The sequence below is a fragment of the Salvelinus fontinalis genome, chromosome 25 (genome assembly GCF_029448725.1).
Source record: "Salvelinus fontinalis isolate EN_2023a chromosome 25, ASM2944872v1, whole genome shotgun sequence".
NCBI lineage: Eukaryota > Metazoa > Chordata > Actinopteri > Salmoniformes > Salmonidae > Salvelinus > Salvelinus fontinalis.
The window spans coordinates 24,362,133-24,380,992 of NC_074689.1; the positions used below are offsets into that span (position 1 = coordinate 24,362,133).

Consider the following 18,860-nt stretch of genomic DNA (forward strand, 5'->3'; position numbering starts at 1 on the left):
GTTGTAAAAGATTTTATTTAAAAAAACAGACAAAACGTTTCGAGTCGGAATCAGACTAATGAAAATCACACCAGGGCTTTATGTGACTGATGACAGCGGAGGAGTGTTCCATGACAGGACTTGTCTTTATGGTTTTATTCATCTACTACAAAGGTCATCCCTTTGGTTAGGCCAGCAGATGTGTCAAGACATGTTCTCATAAAATACTAAAGAGCCAGACTAATTCATAGGCCTGACGTAGCCTACCTTCGACCCAGAACACATGTCCTTAGTGATGAAATATCATAAAATGTTCCACTGTTTTGTGATATGATCTATTCTAGCAACTCTCAGGTCAAACACTTTGGTCGGGGCATAAGCCCCATCTTCTGGACATTGTTGGAACACTTATTGCCTCTGAAAATAACAATTCCATTTATAATTTTATCATGTCAATTTATGGTCAGTGTCGTGGTATGGTAATTTAGCTAATTCGTGTTTGCGGCCAGATAAGATGTTTAACTGATAAATTCATTTGGAAATTGAACTACAATTAAATACGTTTTTCAATCGCAAACGAATCGGGGAACTGAGTGGCGCGCGCTCGGTTATTCCCAAACGTCTAAATGACTGAAGCCCCTTTGTGACGCGGTGAATAAAGAACGTTGTTTACGTTCCTTCCGTACTGCTGACACAGGTCTACAAACACGCTCCCCAAAAGGTAGGCTTTTCCTACACTTTCTTTTTTAGTTCGTTTTGTATTTCATTTTCACCTCATGTAGTTTCTGTTCTGCGTGTTCTTCCCAGTTTTTGCGGAGTTCCAACATCGTTCTTGTGGAGTTCCAGCAGGTGTCATCGGGGATGGTGATCAGGACAGACATGTGAAGGGCGTGCTCAAAGGTAATGTTATGGAAGAACGGGTAACTGCAGCCCGCAATTCGGGCGTTCCTACATGTAGGTATTCCCCATCCCTCGAGCATCCCATTGGTTCCAACATCACCCCCCATATTGAACTAATATTGATAGCCATGTATATATATATGTCACCTTGATACATACAGTCTAATCAATGGGGAGGGTATGAAGGTCAACAACACAGCGCCCTTCAATGGCGTGGGAAGTAGCTAGTATCAGGGTGACAACCACAAGTCATACCATATAAATAAATAAAAATCACAACAAATGTGGTGGAAACAGGAAGTTAAGGTACAATTTCATAAATGCCGACAGACAATTTGTTTGTTCGACATTGTGGTGATCATTTTATGTTGGTAAGGTTAATTATGCGAGAAATAGCAGTGGAAACACCTTTGTGCAAATATTGATATAATAACCATCATATCGAAGTAAACTTGTCACACGATGACATGTGTGGTCGTCCCACTACGACTCAGGGAAACCATGCAGTTTTAGGCTACAGGTTAAACACATTATGATGAACTTCACAGGGTGGTGAACGTGCACGGTGATGAGACTGATGCTCCTTTCCAATACATATTGAGGGTCTTATTCTGGTGACATGGCGATCGATGTGTGATTGCCATTTGACAAATAAAAATATTCTCGCTCTTATCCATGATAATGTCATCACTTGGCTACCCGCACTGTATCAGAGAGTTGTTGTCTAGAGCTCAGTGTCAAGACTAGAGTTGGCACATTTTGGCTATTTAACGGCTATTTAACGTAATGTTTTTTTGTGACAAAACTATCAGTATAGTTTGAAAATGTCATGGAAACGAACTGAACTTAAGATTTAAATTCGGTACATAAAACTTAAGTGAAAAAGTACATTTTGTGCGCACTTCCTCATCACGCACTGATTGTTGCCTGCAACAAGTCCGTTTGGAGGAAACACAATTTACAACTTACTAAAGAGCCAGACTAATTCATAGGCCTGACGTAGCCTACCTTCGACCCAGAACACATGTCCTTAGTGATGAAATATCATAAAATGTTCCACTGTTTTGTGATGTGATCTATTCTAGCAACTCTCAGGTCAAACACTTTGTGCATAATTTCTTCATGCGGATTTTAGAACATTTGCATCAAATCTGGTCGTTAATTGGAAAGCTAGCTAGTCTTAGTAAGCACACGCATACATTTCAGGATTTATATAAACCCTGGATTGCGGATGCTATGTTTTGGCCACGGAGAGGCTTTGAAGCCACCAGTCGGCCATATTGGCACTCCTTATACTAAGGAAAAGTAAAAAAATAATAATATTTGTGGGTGGTTATGCAGCTACGCACTTCCATGTCCTCGGGTCAATTTTGGGGATCTTATAAAAAAATAAAACAAATACAATTATTTGTATGTTAAGTTCACACTGGAATCACCCCATACTTTTTTAAACACCTCTCTATCAAGTATTTTAGCTACAAAATATACCTGTCCTTTGGGAGTGGTGTCATTTCCACCACTGAGAACAAATTCCTCATTAATACTTTTTTTTCAAGAGAATGTTAATTTAGTTACCATGGAAACATATTGTAATGACCTGACTAGATCATAAAGGAACAATTGTCCAGACAGAGGCTTGAGTTTACGAATTGACAGTTTATTAACCCAACTTCACACAGGCTACTGTTTGACCGTAGCCCACGCCAAATAAATGAAAGATAACCCACAAGCCAACTGTGACCTTCTCTTGTGAAGCCCAGACGTAAAGAGAGAGAACAAAGGCTAAACCTGTTCTTAACTTCCAATGCTCCATCCCCCTGCCCAACCCCCCTCCACGCCACTCCGCCAACCGCCAGGATGCCCGGCATCAGAACATTCCAGGCATTCCCGTGATTGGCCGATAGCAGGTTGATTGGCATGTCGGACCCCGCGAACACTGGGTACTGGTCAGTACAACACAACCACCTACTAGCCTAACACATAACACACAGCTGTCTGTGCGGGTCGCTACAATATTGTGACACTGAAGCACATGGCTGCAGTGGACAGTTGTTACAGATGTGATGTCCAGAAGTTTAAGAAAAATCGAGATAAATATTGCTTGTGTAGAGAATATTTTAATTGTCAGTCATTTCCAAACAGGCTATAATTTCTTTAATTTGTGGTAGAAATTTAGAATTTTTACAAATATTTTATATATTTAAGGTAAACGATATGCTAGCTGTAATACATGTAACACTGTAATACATGTAATACACAAAGCATGCAAAGCTGTCTGTCAATTTTCTCCAGAAACTGTAGAAATGTCATTTCCATCACAAACTTAAGTGTGGTGGAAATGACAGAAAGTGGTGGAAATGACACAAATCCATTATCTTATTCGTTTTTACTTTAAATGAATTTAAAACATGATTAAATAAGCCTAATCTAAAACATGCTCAAAGGTGTGCAAGTCGAAAGTTGAAAACTAAGTAGTATTTGTCTTTATTTTTTAGAAGATGCCACATAAAACAGCACAGAGGTCACAGACATATAGAAACAAAAAAATTATCCTATACGATACCAGGAACATCTGCAAAAAGACAGGGAGAGATACTGGAAGAGAAGGGAGAAGTGAAATCTATCTCTGAGCTTACAAAGCGAGAACAAAGAAACAAGAGATGGCAATGAAAATGTAACCTTAGTCACCATATTACTTGCAGCCAGAACATGAGGCTAACATACCTGCCCCTGATGCACACCCTGATACCCCTCCCTCATCGTCTGCAACATGAATGAGAAGTCGAATACTTGCTGGAAGGAAAAAGGTTGGAAAAGGTCACTCAAAAGCATACAGAGATCTTAGTATGACAAATGTCAAACTTGATAAAGCTTTACGGAAAGCTGAGAAATACAAAAAAAGGTATGATCGACTGATGAACAAAATGAAGAGACAAGATTCCCCAAAAACAAAGACAGAACAGCAAATGAAGGGAACTCCGAAGAACTAGAGAAGGATTTTATTGTTTCAAAATGCCATCATTTCAGAGTTAAAACAAAAGTCTAAAATGTTTTGCAGTGCCAAGGACAAACAAGTGGCTTCAAAAATGCTCAGAGGCAACATCCTGAGAAAGTATGGCCTGGTCAAAGTATCAAACAGAGAATTTGGGCAAATGAAAACAGGCCAACAAGTCTTCAATACTCCAGGAAGAATCAGTGTAACAGAATTAGCACAGCCACAGAAGAGAAAATCACTAGATTCTATGAATGTGATGACAACAGCCGAGCACACTAACGAGGAACAAGAAGAAAAAGCAGAAGCGCTTCTTGAATGGCACAATTCAAGTTTAAGAGGGAATATTCAGGAATTCAAATGTCCTACTGTGAATTCTGCAAAATACGTCATTTTTGGGTTGTCAAGCCAACAGTCCAGGATAGGGACACATGTCTCTGCCAAACCCATGGCAACCTCCAGTTCATGGCGGACAAACTACAGCATCACATAGTGATCAGCTGCAGCAACAATGAGAAAGTTGTTGAGTCTTTGTGCTGTGAGAACCTGAAGAACGAGTGAAATGTGTAGAGAGTGCTCCCTTTGCCAAGCCAATAGCTTAAACATCTGACTTTGGTGGTGAGCAGACATGGTGGTTTGAGTGGAAAACAAAGCTGAAGAGAGAGAAGAAAAACCAAGAGGGAAACATGGAGAAGTTCACTGTACATTTGACAGTAAAAGACAAGGTATGTGTCACACTGCAGATTCTACTGGAGGACTTCTCCAAAGGATTGAAAGAGAAGTTGGGGAAACACGTGTACAACATTCGACACCAATACTCAACTGAGAGAATTAAGAGAATCTGGGGAAAGAGGAGATCATTGTGCATATTGACTTTGCCGAGAAGTACCTGTGTAAATACTCCAGTGAAATCCAGGCAGTTCACTTTGGTGATTCTCACAAGCAGGTGGCACTCCACACCTGTGTTGGGTATTACCATAAATGATACCGTTTCACTTTGCTCACTGAGCTCACTATGCGGCATGGCCCCCCCTCTGTTATCTGGGCCCATCTCTCAAAAACACTGGCCTACTTCCTTGAGCTCTGCCCATCGGCTACTGCTGTGAGTGATGGGCCTACAACCCAGTATAGGTCTGAAATGTTTAACGATGGTTGTTGTTCAAAATGTTTGCAATAAAATATTGTTTTCATACTTTTTTTTTTTTTTTACATAGATGTCATTTCCACCCACACCTTGTCATTTCCACCCACACCTTGTCATTTCCACCCACACCTTGTCATTTCCACCCACACCTTGTCATTTCCACCCACACCTTGTCATTTCCACCCACACCTTGTCATTTCCACCCACACCTTGTCATTTCCAGCACACCTTGTCATTTCCACCCACACCTTGTCATTTCCACCACACCTTGTCATTTCCACCCACACCTTGTCATTTCCACCCACTCCTTGTCATTTCCACCACACCTTGTCATTTCCACCACACCTTGTCATTTCCACCACACCTTGTCATTTCCACCACAACCCATATTTTGAGGTAAATGAGTATATTATGTATAATTCACATACATTTATTTGTTTTAGATATGGAAATCATATGGTTGTTATCATAATCTCACAAAGGTTGGGTGTAAATATCTTATTTTTCATGATAAATAAATGCAAGTTTATACATTCAGGCGTCATGCTGAATTATTAATATTAGGAAAACCTTAAAATCACTTTTAAATAATATTCAATACAAGTTCATGTACAAATGTATAAGAAATCCATTATAAATCAATTGGATGATATTTGATTTTCAACTAAAATTGATGTTTAATGACGTGATGGAAATGACATTTGTCTATGGCTGTCTGGGGAAAAATGACAAAAATATATAACTTCCTGAATAGTACGATCGCAGCCATTATCAGATATAGTTTCCAGACAAATCAAAGACAAGTACAATACTGGTAAAATGGTGTTTGAATAAGTTTTCATTTCTGAAAGTTTGGCATGGCCAAAGTGCCTGAAGTTTCATAATCACCCTTGTATGTTTTTAGCTCACATAATATCATGTAAAAGTATGAATTTAGGTGTCTGTAACAGAATAGACATGGAAACAAAAAAAAGAGATTAGTAAATGCATTTCTATAATTTCAAAAATATGTATTTTTACATCCGGTGAGGTAGTGCCAAGATGGAGGCGCGGTGGCTTCAAAATAGCGCCCCTGCTGTCATCTAGTGTATTTATAAATCATTGCATACAACGCATAAAAACAGTACATCCATGAGTAGGCCTATTTTTATTTAAGAAATATACAAATTGCCAGTTTTATTTAAAAAATACAAATAATTATTTGTGTAAAACGACAGACATCCTCTTGCTTTAAAACAAAGTACAAACTCTTGTGGTATGGTAGCTCAAATGCATGGTAAGAAACGGCAGATAACACAGCTCAATAAAACCGTATAACCTATAGCAGAGCGCTTTGACACGCCCACTCCTTTCCTTTTGACACGCCCACTCCTTTCCTTTTGACACACCCACTCCTTTCCTTTTGACACGCCCACTCCTTTCCTTTTGACACGCCCACTCCTTTCCTTTTGACACGCCCACTCCTTTCCTTTTGACACGCCCACTCCTTTCCTTTTGACACACCCACTCCTTTCCTTTTGACACGCCCACTCCTTTCCTTTCGACACGCCCACTCGCCGGTCGCCATATTGAGATGCAGCTACCCCCTGCTCATCTTTTAGCCAGGTGCATCAAATTATGCTGATTGAGGATGCAAGAAAATACCATATAACTGTATATAACCTTTTATAACTGTATATGTCTATTGGCTCGATAGGCTACACAATTATCTCACCACAAATAATTATTCACCAATGTAATCATTTTGCAAGACTCATATTTGAAATATATTTTAAATGTTACAAGACTCCTTTCTACTTGAGTCCTGATTTGGCTAACATCATTAACACAAATGTAGCCTGCCCTGGGCATTAGAGAGAAACGTAGTAATTCCAACTTGTATGTTTATGACGCGTACACCATACACACCTTCCTTTGTCTAACAGTTGAAGCAGCCTCCTGTCCTCCACCGTCCTCATGGCTGACGAGATCAGGAGAATAGCTGCTCTGCTAGATCAGCCTCTGAGTGAGAGAGACCAAGAGCTCATCACTTACGTCAAGCACAAGTTTGCCACCGACTTCAAAAAAGGTGAGCGAGTGACCCTACTAGGCTACTGTGCAACATCACCTTACTTCATCAAAAGCCACTGGAGTGAATGGATGAAATGTAATGCAATGAATCACTACTGACTGCTACCACACTTTGCTTTGTGTTTTCCAAGACCACAGTTACTTCTCTGAGAAGGTTGTTACCCGCAGTGACACAAAGTATGGCCTCATACAAAATGGCCAGGCCAGGAAGAACTATTACAGGAGACAGGAGCTGCTCAGTAAAGGCTTTTTCTCCCCTGTCAACACGTATGAAACATAATACACTGAGTATTCAAAACATTAAGAACACCTTGCTATCAATGATGTGTGTGTGAATATACACTGTAAACTTAATGCATTGCCTTGTCCCTTGGATAGACCATACAAAACATTAAGAACACCTTGCTATCCATGATGTGTGTGTGTGTATATACACTGTAAACTTAATGCATTGCCTTGTCCCCTTGGATAGACCATACAAAACATTAAGAACACCTTGCTATCCATGATGTGTGTGTGTGTATATACACTGTAAACTTAATACATTGCCTTGTCCCTTGGATAGACCATACAAAACATTAAGAACACCTTGCTATCCATGATGTGGGTGTGTGTATATACACTGTAAACTTAATACATTGCCTTGTCCCTTGGATAGACCATACAAAACATTAAGAACACCTTGCTATCCATGATGTGTGTGTGTGTATATACACTGTAAACTTAATACATTGCCTTGTCCCTTGGATAGACCGTACAAAACAGTGGGAATGCTTTACTCTGACAACGTTGATCTCTTCTCAACCTGGCTCACATCAGAGGACCAAACGTCACTGAAGGTGACACACATCTCAATGTAGTTTGTATAGTTGTTTAACATGGCTGGTTCCTCACTCTGAGTCATTTTATGACAGACACAGTGGGAAAAGAAGTTTGGAAAAAAGACAGTGATCTCCAGCAAATTCACTCAGGAGAAGACTAAAAAGGTGAGGGGGGGGGGAACTTATCGTATAATTACGACCAAACATAATTCATTATCATGCAGTAAATTATTATTCCTTATGACATTCATTGATTTTCAATTGTATATATTTCAACTGTCCCCCCCCCCCCAAAAAAAAAAAATATATATACACTGCTCAAAAAAATAAAGGGAACACTTAAACAACACAATGTAACTCCAAGTCAATCACACTTCTGTGAAATCAAACTGTCCACTTAGGAAGCAACACTGATTGACAATACATTTCACATGCTGTTGTGCAAATGGAATAGACAACAGGTTGAAATTATAGGCAATTAGCAAGACACCCCCAATAAAGGAGTGGTTCTGCAGGTGGTGACCACAGACCACTTCTCAGTTCCTATGCTTCCTGGCTGAAGTTTTGGTCACTTTTGAATGCTGGCGGTGCTTTCACTCTAGTGGTAGCATGAGACGGAGTCTACAACCCACACAAGTGGCTCAGGTAGTGCAGCTCATCCAGGATGGCACATCAATGCGAGCTGTGGCAAGAAGGTTTGCTGTGTCTGTCAGCGTAGTGTCCAGAGCATGGAGGCGCTACCAGGAGACAGGCCAGTACATCAGGAGACGTGGAGGAGGCCGTAGGAGGGCAACAACCCAGCAGCAGGACCGCTACCTGCGCCTTTGTGCAAGGAGGTGCACTGCCAGAGCCCTGCAAAATGACCTCCAGCAGGCCACAAATGTGCATGTGTCTGCTCAAACGGTCAGAAACAGACTCCATGAGGGTGGTATGAGGGCCCGACGTCCACAGGTGGGGGTTGTGCTTACAGCCCAACACCGTGCAGGACGTTTGGCATTTGCCAGAGAACACCAAGATTGGCAAATTCGCCACTGGCGCCCTGTGCTCTTCACAGATGAAAGCAGGTTCACACTGAGCACATGTGACAGACGTGACAGAGTCTGGAGACTCCGTGGAGAACGTTCTGCTGCCTGCAACATCCTCCAGCATGACCGGTTTGGCGGTGGGTCAGTCATGGTGTGGGGTGGCATTTCTTTGGGGGGCCGCACAGCCCTCCATGTGCTCGCCAGAGGTAGCCTGACTGCCATTTGGTACCGAGATGAGATCCTATGCTGGTGCGGTTGGCCCTGGGTTCCTCCTAATGCAAGACAATGCTAGACCTCATGTGGTTTGAGTGTGTCAGCAGTTCCTGCAAGAGGAAGGCATTGATGCTATGGACTGGCCCGCCCGTTCCCCAGACCTGAATCCAATTGAGCACATCTGGGACATCATGTCTCGCTCCATCCACCAACGCCACGTTGCACCACAGACTGTCCAGGAGTTGGCGGATGCTTTAGTCCAGGTCTGTGAGGAGATCCCTCAGGAGACCATCTGCCACCTCATCAGGAGCATGCCCAGGCATTGTAGGGAGGTCATACAGGCACGTGGAGGCGACACACACTACTGAGCCTCATTTTGACTTGTTTTAAGGACATTACAAAGTTGGATCAGCCTGTAGTGTGGTTTTCCACTTTAATTTTGAGTGTGACTCCAAATCCAGACCTCCATGGGTTAATAAATTTGATTTCCATTGATCATTTTTGTGTGATTTTGTTGTCAGCACATTCAACTATGTAACGAAAAAAAGTATTTAATAAGAATATTTCATTCATTCAGATCTAGGATGTGTTATTTTAGTGTTCCCTTTATTTTTTTGAGCAGTGTATTATTTCCCCCCAGGAGGAGAACGTCAGAGCCCCTCCAGTGGAGAACCTGAATGGTTTCGTCCAGCTGAAACAGTACATGAGTGAGATGGTCTCCATCCGACGTGCTCTCCACTCTGGACGGCCCCTCATTTCTTGCCTCAGGGACCAGGTAAAGCACTGTGGGGAAAACAGAACTCAGGACAAACACAGTAAAAAACTAATGTTTTAACTTCAAAATCAGTTTTTGTGTAGTAGATAGCCTGATTGTACTTAACGGCACGTGTGGGCTTCCGGCGATGCTGTTTTGATATAATTTCAGCCTTCAGGGTTCTATTCATACTTCTTGAAATGTACAGGATGTTGGTCCGTCTCGCTGTAACAGGGCGTTGGTCCGTCTCGCTGTAACAGGGTGTTGGTCCGTCTCGCTGTAACAGGGCGTTGGTCCGTCTCGCTGTAACAGGGCGTTGGTCCGTCTCGCTGTAACAGGGCGTTGGTCCGTCTCGCTGTAACAGGGTGTTGGTCCGTCTCGCTGTAACAGGGCGTTGGTCCGTCTCGCTGTAACAGGGCGTTGGTCCGTCTCGCTGTAACAGGGTGTTGGTCCGTCTCGCTGTAACAGGGCGTTGGTCCGTCTCGCTGTAACAGGGCGTTGGTCCGTCTCGCTATAACAGGGCGTTGGTCCGTCTCGCTGTAACAGGGTGTTGGTCTGTCTCGCTGTAACAGGGTGTTGGTCCGTCTCGCTGTAACAGGGTGTTGGTCCGTCTCGCTGTAACAGGGCGTTGGTCCGTCTCGCTGTAACAGGGCGTTGGTCCGTCTCGCTGTAACAGGGTGTTGGTCCGTCTCGCTGTAACAGGGCGTTGGTCCGTCTCGCTGTAACAGGGCGTTGGTCCGTCTCGCTGTAACAGGGCGTTGGTCCGTCTCGCTGTAACAGGGCGTTGGTCCGTCTCGCTATAACAGGGCGTTGGTCCGTCTCGCTGTAACAGGGTGTTGGTCCGTCTCGCTGTAACAGGGCGTTGGTCCGTCTCGCTGTAACAGGGCGTTGGTCCGTCTCGCTGTAACAGGGTGTTGGTCCGTCTCGCTGTAACAGGATGGTGGTCCGTCTCGCTGTAACAGGGTGTTGGTCCGTCTCGCTGTAACAGGGCGTTGGTCCGTCTCGCTGTAACAGGGCGTTGGTCCGTCTCGCTGTAACAGGGCGTTGGTCCGTCTCGCTGTAACAGGGCGTTGGTCCGTCTCGCTGTAACAGGGCGTTGGTCCGTCTCGCTGTAACAGGGTGTTGGTCCGTCTCGCTGTAACAGGATGTTGGTCCGTCTCGCTGTAACAGGGTGTTGGTCTGTCTCGCTGTAACATGAAGAATTCATGTTGTCTCCTCTATTTTCTCATTGTAAAGGATAAACCGTTACTGCTAATGAAGAAACATGTGTCTCCCAAGACACCATGTGACCGAGCCCTATCAGGTTGGTCACCTAAAGCACAATGCAGAATGAATTACAATGCTCTACTACGGAGACATTCTACTATGCTGACCACATACCCTAAGATCCTTCTGTCTCCTCAGCTGATAAAGAGACTATACCACCACTGTCCATGTCCATGAACCAACAGGCACTGGACCCAGAGGAAGAGAAGAACTTACAGTACGTTGTGTACTGTCTATTTATGTGACTTGTAAATCAAGTTTTAAATCACACCCGATACTACTACTAAACATAGATTGCTGCAGTTTTATCAATCATACTCCCATACGATGCTAGATTACTTATTGATAAGAAAGTTTTGTCTGCCACTTGCTATAGGCCTTTGTATTTCCTGCTCTCTTCCTAGGAGGATACAGTACAGGAAGCAGAAGCTGTTCTCAGAGAAACTCCAGTGGATTTATATGGTCCTATGTGGCATCTCTCACATGCGAAACAGAGACTTGAAGACACTGGTGAGCCTAAGCTAGTGCAGTCATACGTCATATTGCAGAGTCTAGCGGACTACCTCTGGGATGTGTTGGAAGGCGTTTAATAGTAACAGAACCTTTCAGGTTCCTCTCAACAGCAGCTATGTGAACATCATCATGAAGGACACCGAGAAGACCAACATCCTGTTGAAGCAGTCGCACAGCTACAACCCGCCGTTGAATTACACCAGGCAGCTGGTGTCCCTGGCCACCGAGGACTGTCACAGCATCAGCCGTGACGTGTGGGACACCTTTATCAGCCACCAGGACACCACAGGTGACAATATGACCTAGTCGATTGGAACAATCTATTGAGTGTCACCTGAATTGCAATATTCAATTATCAAACAAACAATGATACGACTGTCTCACCCCATGATGTGACTGTCTCGCCCCGTGATGCGACTGTCTCGCCCCGTGATGCGACTGTCTCGCCCCGTGATGCGACTGTCTCGCCCCGTGATGCGACTGTCTCGCCCCGTGATGCGACTGTCTCGCCCCGTGATGCGACTGTCTCGCCCCGTGATGCGACTGTCTCGCCCCGTGATGCGACTGTCTCGCCCCGTGATGCGACTGTCTCACACCCGTGATGCGACTGTCTCGCCCCCGTGATGCGACTGTCTCACCGCGTGATGCGACTGTCTCACCGCGTGATGCGACTGTCTCGCCCCGTGATGCGACTGTCTCGCCCCGTGATGCGACTGTCTCGCCCCGTGATGCGACTGTCTCGCCCCGTGATGCGACTGTCTCGCCCCGTGATGCGACTGTCTCACCCCGTGATGCGACTGTCTCACCCCGTGATGCGACTGTCTCACCCCGTGATGCGACTGTCTCACCCCGTGATGCGACTGTCTCACCCCGTGATGCGACTGTCTCACCCCGTGATGCGACTGTCTCACCCCGTGATGCGACTGTCTCACCCCGTGATGCGACTGTCTCACCCCGTGATGCGACTGTCTCACCCCGTGATACGACTGTCTCACCCCGTGATGTGACTGTCTCACCCCATGATGTGACTGTCTCACCCCATGATACGACTGTCTCACCCCATGATACGACTGTCTCACCCCATGATGCGACTGTCTCACCCCATGATGCGACTCTCTCACCCCATGATGCGACTCTCTCACCCCATGATGGGACGGTCTCTCCTGTGAATCTCAGAGCCCTTGAAGTTAACCACCATCCGAACCACAGGGTAAGAAAATGAACAATAAAAACACATTACAGATCCGTTCTCCCATGTCGTAATACGTTGCTTGTCTATAATCATAGATATAAAGCTCTGCTGTCGGGGCCCAGGCGCAAGGTTGGCCAGAGAGAGCCAGACGGAGATGGATACATGCCCCCATGGCTGCTACTGCTGCTGGATGAGAACAGTCAGTCTGCACAATATTACACACACACACACACACACACACACACACACACACACACACACACACACACACACACACACACACACAGGACTGAGAGTAGAGATCACACACTCACACACACAGGACTGAGAGTAGAGATCACACACTCAAGCAGACCCAAGTATACACATACACACAACAATGACGATGATGCCATCCATGTCCCATGTTGTTCCCACTTAGACACTATGTGGCTCTGTAACACTTCATTATGTGATTATTTCCCTACACTAAGGCTAAGGAAATACAGAAAGCCAAAACTTTCAATGTCCAGACTGCAAGCACAGCGCCACTGGTGGCATTGTTGGTTGTGGGTTTTGGACTCTGCCACAGCATGAATTCCTGAAGGATTGTGGGATTGTATACCTCACCAACTACATTCCACCCGTGGCCAGGCTGTGTTCATGTGTTGCCATTAAACACATCACTTCAGTACAAATCCTTTGAAATACCAAAATGACATGTTGTTCTAGGAATGGCAATGCATTCTACATTAGATAAATAAATTCACTGTTGTGTATACAGTATCTCTAATTTTTGCTTTTCTACTCACCTCGTTTGGCCTTTTTCCCGACAGCGTCCCTAGAGAAAACAGTCAAGTGAGTTTTAAACAAAAACAAAATTGATTGATTTCCTATACGTAAAATGTATATTTCATTTGCATAGTTGAGCTGTAAAGATAAAACGAGTGTTTTTCATTCCCTCCCCTAGGCCTGGTGTAGACCAGTCAGGCATGCTGGAGAGAGCCAAGGCCCACTACCAGGATGTGAAGAAGGTCCTGAACATCCCGATGGAGTCGGTCGTATTTCAAAAGAGAAAGTGAGGAGGACACTGTCAATCTACTGTACATGTCGCAGTCAGACAGTGTTTTTGCAGAGGATCGTTTGTTCTGGATGATCTACCTGTTATTTAAGCAACGAGGGGGATGTGGTATATGGCCAATATACCACGGCTAAGGGCTGTTCTTATGCACAACGCGGCGTGCCTGGACACAGCCCTTAGCCGTGGTATATTGGCCATATATCACAACCCCCCCCCGAGGTGCCTTATTGCTACTATAAACTGGTTACCAACGTAATTAGAGCAGTAAAAATAAATGTTTTGTCATACCCGTGGTATATGGTCTGATATACCACGGCTGTCAGCATTCAGCATTCAGGGCTCGAACCACCCACTTTATAATATACTAATATATGCCATTTAGCAGACGCTTTTACCGTAAGCAATTTACAGTCATTTTACGCATGGGTGTCCCCAGCGGGAATCAAACCCGCGCTCGATCGACTGAGCCACACAGGAACACGCCTGTTGAAGTTAATCATTAGAGGCACAATCTGTAGGTTCTCTGTCCCATATGGCAGTATCAGGAAGTACAAACACAATCAATCTGAAATTACAAAAAAAAGTTGGATTTTGGCCAAAATGCACTTGCAAACCTCCCTTCACCTCGCAAAACATGGATTTAGATTTCATGACCAAAAATTGTTACTTTGTCATCAAGATGTCCTACAGAGACTCATTGTAGTCCCATTCTCTGTCCTTAGGAACCGAGAGGAGAGGATTAGAACTCTTTTCAATGCTCTAATGGCCTCAAAGTCCGACGCTGGTCTGTCCTCACTTCTTATCTCTCTGAAGAGTGAGCTGAAGCCCAAATCCACCACTGGTCTCTGGTAGGCCCCTTCTCGCCTCTCTCATGTCAACATCATGTGGTGTAACTCAATACTTCTAAGTGGCTTGAAACGCTTTCCTTCATCCTCAGTTCATGTTAGAAAGTTGGAACAGAAATGTAAAATAATAAAATGTTAATTACATGAACAGGTTTGCGACCCTGCAGAGTGATGCCACAGAATTGTCCGGAGACACGGACTCCAAATACAACACTATACTGCAGAAGATCTCAGAGTTTCAAAGCTTCTCCAACAAAAAGCTCCCCTACTCCAAGGTACAGAACGTGACAGAACGCTCAGATAGAAATACAGTGTAGAACTAACCTTTGTCACAGAGAATAGGCAATCGTGTCGGATCTATGCGTGGCAGTTCTATCTGCAGCATTCTGAAAGGTTCACCTGTCCTAGAAGACACAGAAACATACTCAACCTGGATCGTACTCATTAGGGCACACTAGCAAAACGTTCTGTAACGGAAACTAAAAAACAAGCGGTTCTTACTGGACAAGATGAACCCTGTTTCAGTACTGTTTTCTTTTGTGTGATGCCTAATGAACATGACCCTGTCTCTCTCTGAAGGAGAAGTTCTGTCTCCTGGTCCTCTCCATGTCACCCAATCAGCTGCTTCGACCGGCCATGCAGGAAGCACTGCTCTTCCTCACGGAGAACGTGCTGCTGTTGTTGCCACGGCATCTCAAACAGTGGTACCAGTACCTGAAGCTCCCCTTCCCCACCACGGCAACCGCCTCCTAAAAAAAAAAATGGGATCCGCCTAGTCTGAAATGGTTCCTTATCCTCAACATAGCCACGTATATTGGGGAATATAGTCATTTCAGACAGCCCTGGGTTCTTGGTGGGATAGCCAATGTTGGGGTCTCAGGTAAAGACCATCTGTTCACTGGTTGAGCCATTAAAACATGTTAAAAAATATTTAAACTTATTTTTTGGTAATGTTTTTGAATGTTAAGCTATTGGGTTGTGAAGCCCCATCTTTTTTATATATATATAGAGAGAGAACTAGCTCATATCCTCTAGCCACAGACCATGACAGTGGAACATAAATATTTAAGTATCTAGCAGAACATGGGAATAACCACAGAACCACTGGTATGTCTTCATCTACAATACTTCATAATCCACTCAGGTTTTGCTGCGTGCGCACGCACGCACGCACGCACGCACACACACACACACACACAAACAGAGGGGGAGCTTTCAGCTAGTGCCTCACTACCTGACCATCTGACTGTCACTCACAGTGACGAGAGAGAGGTTGGAGAGAGAGAGAGGTTAGAGAGAGAGGAGAAAGGGTGAGGAGAGCGTGAGGGTGGAGAGGAGAGGAGAGAGGGTGTAGAGAGAGAGGGTTGAGTGGAGAGAAGGTGTAGAGAGAGAGAGAGTTGAGAGGAGAGAGGGTGTAGAGAGAGAGGGTTGAGAAACAGCGTGAGGGTAGAGAGAGAGGGGCGGAGGGAGAGAGAGGGTTGAGAAACAGCGTGAGGGTGGAGAGAGGAGAGGGGCGGAGGGAGAGAGAGGGTTGAGAAACAGCATGAGGGTGGAGAGAGGAGAAGGGCGGAGGGAGAGAGAGGGTTGAGAAACAGCATGAGGGTGGAGAGAGAGGAGAGGGGCGGAGGGAGAGAGAGGGTTGAGAAACAGCATGAGGGTGGAGAGAGAGGAGAGGGGCGGAGGGAGAGAGAGGGTTGAGAAACAGCGTGAAGGTGGAGAGAGAGAGGGGGGTTATGATTCCCCTACAGAGAACCATGGCCGTGTTCTATATCCTCCTCCTGCTTTATCAAAATGTTTTAATATCCGCATCAATCTGGGTTAATCTCATCCTGTCACGGTGTCAGTAGATTGAGACAACTATAACATGGAGATAATGATCTCCCATGGGGAGAGAGAGAGCGATTGGTAGAGAAAAAGGGACAGAGGGGCAAGAAAGCCCATCACAAAACTTTGCAAGCTACAAAAAAATCCTGTTTTTGATTGCTCTAGCCCCCCTTAAACTCGTTATAAAGTACCACAGCCACATATTTCATTGAGTTTACAGCTGGTTTTCTCATGCATTGCACACACACGTGCCTCTGACCTCTACTGTCTGCTTGATGTTGTTTGGTGGAACAGGAACAGGTTGTGGGCCATAATTCATTCCTTTTGCTTCTTTCCTGTCGCATATTCTTCGGAGTTAAATGTGAGGGTTATCTGAGGTGAAACAAGAGAAGAAGACAACTTTCGTAAGAGATAGAATTAAGCCAAATCTGTTCAGCTTACACAGAGTCCATTGCTTACAGATGTCTGATTTAGCACCTGATTAGATGTAAAGAAGGAAAATCAGAGGTATCTTAGCCCTAAATACCAATAGTTGTGCATTATGTTAGTAGTGGGTGTTGAGGACAGGCAGTTTCTGTTCCGGTCACTAGGTGGCAGCAGAGGGCCTCGGTCAATGCTGGTCTTACTGCTGTCAGGAGGTTAAAAACACCAAATGGAAAACCAAGTCAGCTGTGAAATGTGTACAGTACCAGTCAAAAGTTTGGACACACCTACTCATTCAAGGGTTTTTCTGTATTTTAGAATAATAGAATAATTTTGACGACATCAAAACTATGAAATAACACTAATGGAATCACATAGTACCCCCAAAAACCAATCAAAATATATTTTATATTTGAGATTCTTCAAAGTAGCCACCCTTTGCCTTGATGACAGCTTTGCACACTCTTGGCATTCTCTCAACCTGCTTCATGAGGTAGTCACCTGGAATGCATTTCAATTAACAGATCTGCCTTGTTAAGTTACTTTGTGGAATTTCTTTCCTTAATGTGTTTGAGCAAATCCGTGGTGTTGTGACAAGGTAGGGGTGGTATACAGACGATAGCCCTATTTGGTAAAAGACCAAGTCCATATTATGGCAAGAACAGCTCAAATAAGCAAAGAGAAAAGACATTCTATCATTACTTTAAAACATGAAGGTCAGTCAATACGGAACATGATGGAGGGAGAGGAAGAGGAGGAAAGGGTGAATGGTAGAAGGACCCAAGCCGTTTTCAGAATCACTACAGGTCATACTCTGCTAGCGGAGCAGTGTAACTCGCCAGAACAAACCACTTCCTACATACTCAGATGGCCCATATATGCTACACACACATCTACCACGTCACACTAGACCGCTCTCCTGGGTCCTGGTCAGTTCCTGCATTGCATGATGGGAAAAGTTGTGTATGTACAGTTGAAGTCAGAAATTTAAATACACCTTAACCAAATACATTTATACTCAGTTTTTCACAATTCCTGAATTTTAATCCAAGTAAAAATGTCTTGTCTTAGGTCAGTTAGGACACCACTTTATTTTAAGATTGTGAAATGTCAGAATAATAGTAGAGAGAATGATTTATTTCAGCTTTTGTTTTTTCATCACATTCCCAGTGGGTCAGAAGTTTACATACACTCAATTAGTATTTGGCAGCATTGCCTTTAAATTGTTTAACTTGGGTCAAACGTTTTGGGTAGCCTTCCACAAGCTTCCCACAATAAGTTGGGTGAATTCTGGCCCATTCCTCCTGACAGAGCTGGTGTAACTGAGTCAGGTTTGTAGGCCTCCTTGCTTGCACACGCTTTTTAAGTTCTGCCTACAAATTTTCTATGGGATTGAGGTCAGGACTTTATGATGGCCACTCCAATACCTTGACTTTGTTGTCCTTAAGCCATTTTGCCACAACTTTGGAAGTATGCTTGGGGTCATTGTCCATTTGGAAGACCCATTTGCGTACAAGCTTTAACTTCCTGACTGATGTCTGGAGATGTTGCTTCAATATATCCACATAATTTTCCATCCTCATGATGCCATCTATTTTGTGAAGTGCACCAGTCCCTCCTGCACCAAAGCACCCCCAAAACATGATACTGCCACCTCCGTGCTTCTCGTTTGGGATGGTATTCTTCGGCTTGCAAGCATTCCCCTTTTTCCTCCAAACATAACAATGGTCATTATGGCCAAACAGTTCTATTTTTGTTTCATCAGACTAGAGGACATTTCTCCAAAAAGTACAATCTTTGTCCTCATGTGCAGTTGCAAACCGCTTTCTTGCTTTTTTT

The 18,860-nt window shown here is 44.2% G+C and overlaps 1 protein-coding gene across 1 annotated transcript; it reads left to right on the forward strand.

The window, feature by feature from the left end:
• Positions 1-492: 492 nt before the first annotated feature.
• LOC129823007 (uncharacterized) lies at positions 493-15,704 on the forward strand. The gene is made up of 18 exons (XM_055881660.1): positions 493-700; positions 787-879; positions 6,941-7,083; positions 7,217-7,352; positions 7,837-7,924; positions 8,000-8,071; positions 9,785-9,919; positions 11,135-11,201; positions 11,303-11,381; positions 11,569-11,674; positions 11,774-11,966; positions 12,854-12,887; positions 12,965-13,068; positions 13,685-13,706; positions 13,819-13,926; positions 14,652-14,777; positions 14,926-15,049; positions 15,354-15,704. Exons 3-18 carry the CDS (start codon positions 6,972-6,974, stop codon positions 15,525-15,527), a joined length of 1,680 nt encoding a protein of 559 aa, XP_055737635.1. The 5' UTR covers positions 493-700; positions 787-879; positions 6,941-6,971; the 3' UTR covers positions 15,528-15,704.
• The last annotated feature ends 3,156 nt before the right edge of the window (positions 15,705-18,860 follow it).

Bases quoted from the DNA above. Each gene is read 5' to 3' on its own strand.
- LOC129823007 (XM_055881660.1), top strand. From the start codon at position 6,972: ATGGCTGACGAGATCAGGAGAATAGCTGCTCTGCTAGATCAGCCTCTG. The intron at 11,202-11,302 runs GTTGGTCACCTA...CTGTCTCCTCAG, and splicing joins ATGTGACCGAGCCCTATCAG to CTGATAAAGAGACTATACCA. The intron at 11,967-12,853 runs GTGACAATATGA...TGTGAATCTCAG, and splicing joins CAGCCACCAGGACACCACAG to AGCCCTTGAAGTTAACCACC.